General features: G+C 40.3%; 1 protein-coding gene across 3 annotated transcripts in view; it reads right to left on the reverse strand.

Moving 5' to 3' along the window:
• Positions 1 to 13,414, reverse strand: part of SLX4IP (SLX4 interacting protein) — a 195,668-nt gene that overhangs the window by 110,190 nt on the left and 72,064 nt on the right. The window contains exon 1 of one of the 3 annotated variants that reach the window (XM_074406236.1): positions 9,009 to 11,692. The exons of the other annotated variants lie outside the window; for them this stretch is intronic. Within the exon in view, the coding sequence (XP_074262337.1) occupies positions 9,009 to 9,062 (54 nt within the window). The 5' untranslated portion in view covers positions 9,063 to 11,692. Of the gene's footprint in view, positions 1 to 9,008; positions 11,693 to 13,414 lie in introns of those variants that run through there. 3 annotated transcript variants of the gene reach the window in all.

The raw sequence follows: 13,414 nt of genomic DNA on the forward strand, positions 1-13,414 counted from the left end.
GCACCATGCCCAGCCTGACACCCTGTCTCTGAGAGAGAGAGAGAATAGATTTCTGTTGTTTTAAACAATCTGGTTGGTGGTGATTTGTTATGTCATCCATAGGAAACGAACATAGAGGCCTACTAAAAACAGAGCAGATCAAAAATAATTTGATGGAGACAACATCTGAGTGGCAATCTTGAGGACATATTTCAGACAAACACAGCATGTGTCAGAAACACTACTAATTTTATTTGTTAATGAATTATATCCTAGCTCATCCTAAAAAAGGATAATGGCAGCTGACAAACCCAAACCCAATGATTTTCATACACCTGCCTGAAAACTGACTTTTCTTGCTTTGCTGAACCAAAGTTGAGCAAGAGCTAAGTTACAGTTGAGAAAAAGCATGATTTGCAGAGTGGGAACCATGCTGTTTCTCAACTATAATTTTATCACCTCAACAGACATCAAGATTGATGACTAGGCTTTTACCTAGTAGAATATTGGGGAAGAACCCTCAAGTCTAAGGGAAGAGTATGAACAAATGCAAAGGTGTGAAAATGCACTGTGATGTGCACATGAAGGAAGGAGGGTATGATGGGGGAAGATGAGACGTGAGATGCAGGCTAGAACAAAGAGATGAGCTGACAGGCCAGTGAGGATCAGGGAGAGGACTTCATGGAGCAGCGAGGCCCTTCTGCTGCTCAGCTCCAAGAATGCCAGCAGCAAGACATTTATCATGAGACCCCCAAGTCCTTAACCCACATCCACATTCCTTCTCCGAAAGTTACAAGAATTGTGTTCAACCAAACAAAGGAATAAACCAACACAGTGGAAGGCATAAGAAAAAGAGAATCTAACACAGAAGAGAGATGGAGGTTAACAGAAAATGACGTCTGTGCACTGAGCTTTGAATGCAGTTGATCCAGAAAGTAGCAGAGTGTCATCCCCAGGAAGACACGAAGAAATGTGCTGGTTCATTATCTGATGGGTTTGATTGCGGGAAAATATTGTTTGGAAGAACTTTATAATTCATTTGAATAATTCTGAAGGCAACTAGTGATAGAAAAAAAGAAAACTATTACTACCCCCTACTCCACCAAAAAAGAGACAACTCAATTCCGAAAACAAACCATTATAACAATGAGAAAATGTATTCATGGTATATGGTTTGGATAAGCAGTAAAAATTCTTATATAATAATAATAATATAAACATTAAATACAGATTTAACTTAACATTGTTAATACAGCTATGGAAGAGAAAGAAGGGACGCTTCTGTGTGAGAAGATGGAAAGCGAGAGGTGTAAGTGCTAAATTTCCCTGTAGAGAAAAGTCAATAGATAACATCAAAACTGGCAAATCAAATTCCCATATAAACAGGTAAAAAAGAGGTATCTTCTGGAGTACAGGATTTAGGAATAGGAAGAACTCAAGGCAGGAGTCCAATACTTTTCCTTAAAATCTTTGTGGTACTATTATTTCATATTTTAAATACACATAAAAATGATGAAAATACTAAAATAAAGAAATCACATTTAAAATAAAAGATAAACTGGACCAGATGGTAAAGATTTTATTTTATTTCTATCTTTCTATTTTTAATAATGTGCTAGGAACATTTTCTCTGTCAAACAGGATAAATACACACAGGACCACTGGCTCCAAAGGGGAGGATGGGTGCAGACGGGAGAAGCTAAAGACAATGATACTAGCTGAGGGGCTGCTACGCAATCTTAGCAACAGGAGATGACAACCTGAACCAAGACAACAGCAGCAGAAATGACGAGAAGTGTCTGAGGAACAAGCAAGTAGGACTGAGCAGTAGATGAGAATTCTGGACGTACTGAGCTTGAGATGTGAGCAAGCATGAATCATTATCTCACTTTCAAGACCTGTAAACTGAGGTTTTGAAAAGATAAGATCAAATGGCAGAGCCCGGTCCCCCTTCTTGACACTGTGCTGACTTCTGTACCTACATCACTCGGCTAATACGTTTGTAGCTCCATTGCCATCCTGTATCCCCACAGGTCAAATAAAAACTTGAGGCAACTCACAAAAATACTGATTATTTTAAACATCAAAGACATTTTTACACATATAGCAAACTCAATTTCCTATTAAACCTCTTCTTTATGACTATTTTCTCATCACCACTGAGTGGCCTCCAGGGAGCCCTGTGTGTTTCTGACTTCGTCCCAGGCCTGGCCACAGCTGACGGAACAATCATTTCATGTTTCTCGGCAACGTGGAACTAAGGCAGGGCGGGTGGTCAGGAGTGTCTCCCTGCATGGCTACGCCTGTCACATGTAAACCTGGGCATTGCAGAACCAAAACAGAGCCTGAGAGGAATCCAGTTGATTCCCAAAGAGCAGCAGCCGAGAAAAACGCTGCCAAGGGTCCTCCTTCCCTGGACTTCTGAGAGCCATCCCTGTAACTGTAATCAATTCCAAATGGACACAGCCAGTCCACTTTACCAACCCCAGGAGGCCTGCAGCTCTCTTCCCTCACAAAGCCCCCGGCCTGGCCCAGGACTGCTGCTGTCACCAGGCCTTTCCACTTTCTCTACACCTCCCAATGCAATCTTAGGGCCACAAGCCTGCTGGTCCCCCAGCCAGCCCAGAAGGCTCTTTACGATAGACCAGCCAACCCCACCTTCACAGGTCCATGTCAGACAGGAACAAGAACAAAAAATAACCAAACATCACTGCCTCCTCCTACCAATTCATTTTTTACCCTCTCATATCCTTTAAAAAATGGGTTTAATAGACTCAAATAAGAATTTGGTTGTAGCTAAGTGATAATATGACTCTTTGTTTATATAGTGAGGCAACAGCTAAAAAAAGATTTCTTAGTCTGCTCATGATTTTAAAGCTTAATATGAGCTTCTCACATAAGACCTCCTCCAGCAGACAGTTCTGATGTATCATCTCCTGCAATAAATTATTCAGTCATTCATTAAATCAGCACTGGGTGCTTGGTGCCAGGCACTATGCCAGGCCCCGTGGAGGATGGTGCAAATACGCAGTCCTGGTCCCTGTCTTCTATGTCTCTAATGAGACTGTGCTTACAGTCTCATTTTAGAAAGTCATTAGCATTTAATGCAACATTTACAAAGGTGAAGGATCTAGTACTTTATTTATCCTATAATTAATCTTTTTCCATATAATGTCTGTAGACATGAAGAAATAAACACAAAGGCATTTGACTATGTCTATATACAGTGGTCAACTGAAAGAGGAAGAAAAATTTAGGCAATCTCATAATTATAACAAAAACCAGTTAAATGTGATTTAACTCCTCTTCCTGCTGCGAACTGGCTTATGTGGCCTGTTATCACTAGAAACAAATTTCATATAAACTTCCACCAGGAAGAGAAAGCTATGAGCCTGTCTCTCAGCGACTATCGCAGTATCTTGTGGTACAGTGTCCCTTCCAGGTAGAAACCAGCATAAGATCCGTCTGGCCAGAGAGACAGTCCCCACCTGCTCCATAAACTTACCCACTGGCCCATCCCACACCAAGAGGTCTGCTACACAGAACAATTTAATCTCTGTTTGCCCTTAAGGTTCAGATATGCACATAGGCAGGTCAAGCAAAAGCAGGGAGGAATAGTAGGCCCGGAGACTTAGAGCCTAACTGGCAAGGAGACTTAAAGGCTAAGTGGCAGAATGATCAGGGCTTGGAGAGAACTTAACACAGTAGAGAAGAGGGTTGTGCACCCAGTAAGGTGGATGTGACATGCTGTCTGTCCTACCAAATCCTCATTCACAGAAGGGCCAAGCAACCTGTGGTGGGACCCTCTTCCCCACCAACAGGCCATGCCATCGGGTAGGGGAGACAGTCTCTTTATGGTTTTTGCAGCTGGGCTGTTGTGGTATGGATGGATGAAAAGATTCAATGTCTGGGAAGAATAAGGAGGGTTCTCTTTGAGAAAGAGGACCAGTAGCAGCCAGCTGGGCTGATATGTGAGCACATTAGATGACCTCCCTCCCTGGACTGAGTGAGGGAAGGGCATTTTAATGAGGGTAAGGCACATAGCTAAGAATGCAACAGGTCAATAAAATCTAGGTTTTAGTTGCATGCACTGTAACTGGTACCCAGAGTGGAGACCAGGGTCATGTGTCTCCCTCCCTCCTATATGCTTCTCTTTGCTCCCTGCTACGCTGTTTGGCAGGGAAGGGAAAGGGTCAGCTAGCTCCCACCCATAGCACCTCCACTCTATGGGTTTGTATACTTTTTCCACATACATTGTACTTTAAGAAAACGGTGTATAGCTCTAAAAAGAGGGAAAAGAAGAGGTTTGAAAACACTGATTTCTTTCATTGAGAGTGTTAGGAGGGCTTTAATAAGTCTTTATAGAGTTAAGATCCTCAAAAAAGCCAACATTAAGAGAAAACTAATAATGTCATTACGTTCATTAACTGCAACACAACCTGCATTTTCTATTAAGAGCGGAAAATCAAAACAGACATTTTCCAGTTTTATCTTACTAAAGATTATCTCTAATGCTTGCATATTACAGCACATTTCACCAAGTCCCTATTCAGTGACCTGCTCTGTTCTGCTAAGCCGAACTCTACCCCGCCTCCAGGTGCCCCTCAATCTTAAGTGATCCTCATAACTTGCCACAGCTGCTTCTTCCTCTCCCAGGGCTGGGTTCATAGAAGCTCTATATAGTTCCACTTACTGTGCAAGAATTTGACCAGCCCAAAGAATGAAGCTTTCTCTTCTTGATGTCAGGAAAAGTGGGTCCTGGTTCCACTTCAGTCCTGTATTCACTAAAAACATCTTAAATTCAGTCTCCCCTCTGGAAAATCTGAAAGCGCTAGTCCTGATTGTGGCTAAGACCACTTCCAGATTTTTTTGTTGCAAGGAAGTGGTCAGAGGTTAATCTTTTTTTTTTTTTTTTTTTTTTTTTTTTTTTTTTTTGAGACTGAGTTTCACTCTTGTTACCCAGGCTGGAGTGCAACGGCGCGATCTCGGCTCACCGCAACCTCCGCCTCCTGGGTTCAGGCAATTCTCTTGCCTCAGCCTCCTGAGTAGCTGGGATTACAGGCACGCGTCACCATGCCCAGCTAATTTTTTGTATTTTTAGTAGAGATGGGGTTTCACCATGTTGACCAGGATGGTCTCGATCTCTTGACCTCGTGATCCACCCGCCTCAGCCTCCCAAAGTGCTGGGATTACAGGCTTGAGCCACCGTGCCCGGCCAGAGGTCAATCTTAAAGACAGTGCCCTGGCTGGGCGTGGTAGCTCACGCCTATAATCCAAGCACTTTGGAAGCCAAGGCAGGCGGATCACCTGAAGTTGGGAGTTCAAGACCAGCCTGACCAACATGGTGAAACTCCGTCATAAAAAAAAAAAAAAAAAGACAGTGCCCTAACACATACATTCAGTGTATTTGTATTTCAACATGTTACACAAAACTGTTTTATAGAATCTTGATATGGTCTCATAATAGATTTCCTGGCTAAGTAAGGCAGTGTTACAAGAATAAGACAAAAAGAAAGATATCAGATTTTTTAAAAATATCACTCATATACAGACTTTTTTTTTTTTTACTTATTAGACATTGTTTTAGAGATATAAATATCATTTATAAGGACAGTCATTATAATGTGTTTTTAAAAGCAAATCAAGGGGATTAGGCTGTTACATCCTGGATCCAGCAGGTATTCTATTCTCATAGCATATAAGGTAATAATTATTCTATCTGTATTGTAACAAATGGATTTTTCTATATAATATTGTTTTCCGGGTAATGGAAATTTACTCCTTTAAGCACTTCATGTCTGTAAAGAGCATTGGGCACAATGCCACTAACGCAGCTGTTTAGTGGCCCGTCTTCAAATCAAGAGATTTGAAAGAAGGTGAAAGGGAGGGAAGAAGAGACACCGGTCGCTGTGGAGTGCCATAATAAAGTGATGTCTCCATGTGATCTTGACTCATGTAGGGCCTTCTGTAATCAAAGTAAATGATACATACTTCAGATCTCTACTAATTATGGATTGATTTTTTTAAAAAAAATCATTTACCCACCTGTCCCCTTAGCTAACTGGCACTTCTTATGGCTCACAGTGTGCCCATCTCTGCAATCCCTCTGGTCCAAAATTTTAAAAATTTCAGATTATCTGTTGTGCCTTAGAATGTCAAATAGCCAAGCACTTTAGAATTGTATGTAAAAGAGAAGCAGCCTCTGAATGAAGACAGATTGGTGAGAAAGGTGCTGGGGCCTCCGAGGCCATATTTGGGGATACAGCACCACTTCTGGCCTTCTTGGTTTCTTGGTGACTTGGTTCCTAAGTTTTAGTCCTCATAAACAATATTGCCACTCAGACTAAGACAGCAGCTTTTGACTCAGCATTTTAATTGAATGTCATTCACTTTCAGTAGCCTTGAGCTGGAAAAGAAAATGCTAATTAATTAGCTCAAGGATATTAGCTAAGAGACCTCACTAGTCTGGGCATCAGGTTCCTTGACCGTATGTAAAGAATCTCCTACAGAAAAATCCACACTAAGCTAGAGGCACAGGAACACATGTAGGGAGAAGAGAGGTGATGGGAGCTCCTAAAAGAAGAGCAATTTGAAGCCTCAGGAAGACAGCAATCACGAAGAGTGACCAGCCTAGAATGAATGGAACAAGAAAGAGGAATCTAGGAAGGATGACTCACAGAACAAAAACACAGAAACACAATGGGAAAAGACAGAAGAGAAAGGCGATCTGCCATGAGAAAAGTGGACTGGTAGGAACTTTAAAGAGGTTCTGGAGAGTAAGACAGATCAGCAAGGCGGCTGAAGACAGCAAGCAAAAGAAAACAAAAAGAGAGGTGGCAGGTCGGCCGTGGTGGCTTACGCCGGTAATCCCAACACATTGGGAGGCTGAGGTGGGTGGATCACAAGTTCAGGAGTTCAAGACCAGCCTGGGCAACATAGTGGAACCCCGTCTCTACTAAAAATACAAAAATTAGCTGGGTGTGATGGCACGCACCTGTAGTCCCAGCTACTCGGGAGGCTGAGGCAGGAGAATCGCCTGAACTCGGGAGGTGGAGGTTGCAGTAAGCCGAGACCACGCCACCGCACCCTAGTCTGGGTGACAGAATGAGACTCCATCTCAAAAAAAAAAAAAGAGTGTGGGAATTAAAGAGAAAGGAAAGGTTATCAGAGTACATTGCCTGGCTCAGGAGTAAATACGGTCAAAATAACATATCATCATAATAATGAAAACAAAAGGGATTTCTATAAAAATGTGTCAAAATTAAATATACTGAGTTTTAACTAATCCTTCAGAAACTGCCATGGAAGCATGCTATTTATAAATGTGGAGGTAAAAACCGGAAGAAACAGCCAAAAAAATCTACAGAGTGATCACTTTTGGGGAGTGGGAAAAGAGGACAGAGAGGAGTAGAAGAGGGAACTATTATTTTTCTTTCAAAGTCATAATATGATTCCAATAATTAAAGGGATAAAGAATTTTAAGAGGAAAGAAAAGAAAACATATGTTCATACAGATGGTGTTGGGACAACTGAATAACCACATGCAAAAGAATGAAGTTGGGCTCATTCCTCAAACCATACACAAAATTAACTCAAAATGAATCACAGATCTAAATGTAAGAACTAAAACTATAAAACTCTTAGAAGAAAACGTAAGAGTAAACTTCCATAATCTTGGTAAGGCAATGATTTCCCAGATATGATACCAAAAACAAGTGACAAAAAGAAAAAAATTAATTGGGCTTAACAAATTAAAAACATTTGTGCTTCAAAGCACACCAGCATGCAAGTAAAGAGACAATACAGAGAACAGGAGAAAATATTTTAAAATCATATATCTGAACAGAATATATAATAAACACTTACAATTCAACAATAAAAAGGTAAATAACCCAATTAAAAAATGGGCACACGTTTCAATAGACATTTCTCTAGAAAATAAACAAATGATAGATAAGCCCATGAAAAGATGCTCAACATCATTAACCATCAAAAAAAGCAAAGTAAAACCACAGCTGAGACACAACTTCACACCACTAGAATAGCTGTAAACAAGACAGACACTAGCAAGCGTCGACCAGCATGTGGAACCATCATAAATGGCTGGTAGGGATGTAAAATGCTACAGTCACTTTGAAAACAGTTTGGTAGTTCCCCCAAAAGTTGTCACCATATGACTTAGCAATTCCACTCCCAGGTATATACCCAAGATAAAGGAAAACATGTAAGAATATACAAAAACTTTTACACAAACATTCATAGCAACATTAGTCATAAAGAAACAATCTAAATGTCCCTCAACTGATAGATGAGCAAAAGGTGATATATCCATACAATGGAATATTATTCATAGAAAGAAATGAAGTACTGAACAGAATATACTATGACATGGCTGAGCCTTGAAAACATTTTGCTAAGTGAAAGAAGCTAGTCACAAAACACTAAATGTTGTATAACTCCATTTATATGATAGGTCCATAACAGGCAAATTTTTATAAAGACAAAAAGTAAATCAATGGTTGCCGAGGGGTAGGAGGGAGAATAGAGATGAGGAGAGAAGAGGAGAATGACTGCTGACGAGTGTGGGGTTTGTTTTTTTGAGGGGGAGGTGGTGACAAAATGGTGTAAGATTAGATTGTGGTAATGACTGCACAACTCTGTGAAGACACTAAAAACGACTAAATTATATATACTTTACATGGAGGAATCATGGTATATGCATTATACCTCAGTAAAGTTGTTTTAAAAGTCGATAAGGCAATGATTATTACATAAATGTAAATATTTGTCAAAATGTATCTAATTTTTGCAAAGATTATGACAGTGAAAAGAAAAACATATCCAACTATACACTTACATGGGTACATTTTATTATATGTAAATTATACCTCAATAAAGCACATTTTTTATAAAGTATCTCCAATGCAATAATTTTACTACAGTTAATTGATAAAAATGCTACTTTCAGAATACCAGGCAGGAAAGAATATCAAACTCATGACTACCTTCCTATGGCCAGCATTACTCACCTGTGTTGGGCAAACATTTTCTGTCTTCCTTAGAAAAGTCTCTAGGCCAGGCATGGTGGCTCACACCTGTAATCCCAGCACTTTGGGAAGCCAGGTGGGTGTATCACTTGAACTCAGGAGTTCAAGACCAGCCTGGGTTACATGGCAAAACCCCGTCTCTACAAAAAATACAAAAATATTAGCCAGGCATGGTGGCTCACACCTGTGCTCCCAGCTACACAGGAGGCTGAGGTGGGAGGATCACTTGGGCTGGGAGGTGAAGGTTTCAGTGAACTGAGATCGCACCTCTGTACTCCAGCTTGGGTGATAGAGTAAAACCCTGTAACAACAACAACAACAACAACAACAACAACAACAACAACAACAAGACTAGTCTCTAGTACTGGGTGGAGAATGGTCATCCAGAGTGGTAAGACTCTCAATTTCCAGCAGGAAAGTAAGAATGTCCATTTAATCAATGTGTTCCTGAAGTTAACAAGTATATCTTCCTAGAACATTAATTTTTCTAAACAGAACTCCTTTTTTCCCCTTCAACTTTTATTTTAAGTCCTGGGGTACATGTGCAAGATATGCAGGTTTGTTACATAGGTAAGTGTGTGCCATGGTGGTTTCCTGAACAGATCAACCCATCACCTAGGTTTTTAAGCACAGCCTCCATTAGCTATTCTTCCTGATGCTTTTCCTCCCCCTGCCCCTCCCAACCCCCAATATGTCCTAATGTGTGTTGTAAGCAGAATTCTTAATTTGTAAACTACTATTTATTTTCAGTTTGCCTTTTGGGAAGAATACAATTTCACCTTAAAAACAAAGTTTTACTGCTGGAAGGACCTTGTATATAGCAAATCCCTTATTTGACAAAGGCTAAAACTGATGAAGGCCTAGAGAAGTTAGAAGACTTTCTGGGGGATGCAAGGATGATAAGTTGACAAAGCTGCTGAGCACCAGCCCAGGTCACTTCTCCGCACTTCCAGGGACAGTGGCCCCATCACCAGCACAGATGGAGGGCTTCCTAAATACCCAAGATGCCCTCCTCGCTTATTCCTCATGCAGCAGGGCTATTAGCCAGCGCTCCAATTTGCTGATGAGAAATGTAGGTACTGAGATGCTAGCAAGCGCCTACAGGAAAAGAGCTAGGAGTGCAACTTGGGCTGCTCATCTGTCTCCTCATCTGTCTGACCTTCTAACGCTTAACATATGTCCATCTCCATAAAATCAATGCTTAAAATTTTCATTTCTTTAGTAAATGTTGCCATATTTCATTTCGAGCATGTGGGAAGACACTTATACATCACCTCTGTTAGAACACTCTATCCCCACCTTGAATCAACTTCTGGCCTATGTCCATACTTTGTCTTGAATCTGGTCCCTCCTCTCATCTGTTCCTAAATTTTCACCTTGTCAAGCCAGACTGAGGGGCATGGCAGTACCCCTGGTTTCTGATAGTGTTATAAAACACATGCATGACTTTGACATTGACCCTGTGAGGGTTCAATGACAGTCTTTTTGGTATGGTACATATAGAAACAAGAACCAGTAAGAGATGGGGTTCAGAGAAAAGATCAGTTTAAAACAATTTTATAAATTCTTAGGAATGTTTTGTTATATGCTAAGGCTTGACAATGCAAAATGATCAGAATGTTCATACATAGTTCCTCCCATGCTAATTCAAATACATTAGTCTAGCAGGTTTTAAGTTGCAGGTTGACCTAAAAGATAACCTTGACCTCAAAATAAATCTATTAAATATTGTATAGATTGAAGGGAAAGAAAAGGAGACCTCTCTGAGAAGCAATACCATATTTGGACTTAGGAATCCACTGGGATGTAAAACAGACAAAATCATGGTCCACTTTAGAACAAAGCCGTAACAGCACAGACATTTTTCATTCTGTTAAACAGAAAGATGAATAAAAGCCAATGGAGGCAATCTAAGCCACTTTGAAATTTCTTTGCTGATGCCAGAAAATTCCTTCTGAAAAAATCATAGCGGCAAACTTACTATTACTTGATATTTCTATCACAGTTGTCTTTGATGGGGTGAGCTTCTGAGGTTTTCCTTGTTAGACCCATCTTAATGAAGAAGGGCTATAAAGCAATGAATCTGATTTGTTATAAAACATCTCAGAACAGACACTTAAAAACAAGTACACATTTCAGAAGGCAGAATGCTCATTTCTAAGTGCTGTCTTATCATCTATCTATAACTGATTAATAAGGTGATTTTCTCTGAACTGAAAAACTAAACTTACTTTCTCTGAACTAAAAAAACTAAACCTTCCCTCGAAGAATAAAATCTTGAAAGCATTGACATTTTGTTTATGAGTGTACTTACCTGTGCCTAAGAAGGCATCACTATGCCTGACACTAAGGTGCAGATAAAAATAGGCTCAGCCAGGTATAGTGGCTCATGACTATAATCCCAGCATTTTGGGAAGCTGAGGCAGGTGGATCATAAGGTCAGGAGATCGAGACCATCCTGGCCAACATGGTGAAACCTTGTCTCTACGAAAAATACAAAAATTAGCTGGGTGTAGTGTTGCATGCCTGCAGTCCCAGCTATTCAGGAGGCTGAGGTAGGAGAATAGCTTGAACCCAGGAGGTGGAGGCTACAGTGAGCTGAGATCGCGCCACTGCACTCCAGCCTGGGTGACGGAGCGAGACTCTGTCTCAAAAAAAAAAAAAAAAAAAAAAAAAAAAAGCCTCAAGAAGTCAGGCATGGGTAGTCCCAGCACTTTGGGAGGCAAAAGTAGGCAAATTCCTCGAGCTCAGAAATTAGAGACCAGTCTGGACAACATGGAGAAACCCCGTCTCTACAAAATTATAAAAATTAGCCAGGTGTGGTGGCACATGCCTATATTCCCAGCTACTCGAGAGGCTGAGGTGGGAGGATCACTTGAGCCCCAGAGGCAGAGGCTACAATGAGCTATGATCACACCAGTGCACTCTACCACCGGTAACAGAGCAAAACCAAGTCTCCAAAAAAAAAAAAAAAAAAAAGTCTCAAGAAACAAGTGAGAAAGCTGTTCTCAGGTGATTTATATGACAGCAAAATCAGGTGTAAGGACTTTATGTCTCTTAAAATATCAGCTTTCAGAAAGAAATAATCAATAATCTGATACCAATATGAATACACCTAAAAGCAAAGTTTTTAAATTTTAAAAACTTGTCATTCGGATAGAGTATTCAGGGTAGTGAACTAAATGTGCTATGCTTATATCATGAATTTCATCCAGAAGACATCATTTCCTTCCAAATACTTGAGAAATAACAGTTTCTTAAGTCCTTAATGTATGCACATTATAATTGTAAGTGTTTTGACTGGATTTCATTTGGAGTAAGGAGCCAACACTTTAAAATAAGCCAAAGTAAAACTGGTAATTACATTACTGGACTTTATCCTTGTTTTAATCATTTCTTTCTGAGCTTTGGAAAGCAACGTTATCACTTCAAAGGCACACCTGTTTCACCAGAAAATAATTTCTTAAAAAATGCTTCAACTAGGCCGCGCACGGTGGCTCACACCTGTAATCCCAGCAATTTGGGAGGCTGAGATGGGCAGATCATCTGAGGTCAGGAGTTCGAGACCAGCCTGGCCAACATGATGAAACCCCCTCTCTGCTAAAAATACAAAAATTAGCCGAGTATGGTGGCATGTGCCTGTAATCCCAGCTACTCCAGAGGGGTGAGGCAGGAGTATTGCTTGAACCCAGGACGAGGGGTTGCAGTGAACTGAACCGAGATCTCGCCATTGCATTCCAGCCTGGGCAACAAGAGCGAGACTCTGTCTAAAAAAAAAAAAAAAAATGCTTCAACTTAGAAATAAATGTGAATTTAATACAAGACATATCAACCTCCAATTGTGCCCCTCGATAGTGTCCTATTTTCTAAAATGCTTCAAAAATGGCCAAATCCAAACTGTCCACATTCCCAAAGTAGAGATCTTGAAGCCAGAGAGTCCTGTGTTCCAAAGTTGGTTTTGCTGCCAATCCTACTCAAAACTGCTTAACCTGACATATAGCAGATCCAACAGGGTAGTGGGACACTTCTCCACCTAAAAAGTACAAAACTATAAAGGAAATGTACAAAACACTATATTAATACTCACACTATTTCTGTCATCTCTTTTGACATAAAAACTACTTTTGCAATGTGCTACTTGTTCCTAGGCTTATGAAGCTCCAATCCTTCAAAGCTGCTTCGAAGAACAATTTGACACAAGTTAACTTGACACAGAAGAGATGTATTTTTAACCACATTAAGGCTCCCGAGTGGTCCATTAAAAGTGTTTGTAATTATTAGCACAGTTATTAAATACTTAATGCATTATATAGAAGGTGATCTTTCAGTGCTACAAGAACTTTAACTTCAGCATACTCTGATCAGAATACTCAAACAGAAAAGTTAAC

The sequence above is a fragment of the Saimiri boliviensis genome, chromosome 9 (genome assembly GCF_048565385.1).
Source record: "Saimiri boliviensis isolate mSaiBol1 chromosome 9, mSaiBol1.pri, whole genome shotgun sequence".
Classification (NCBI taxonomy): domain Eukaryota; kingdom Metazoa; phylum Chordata; class Mammalia; order Primates; family Cebidae; genus Saimiri; species Saimiri boliviensis.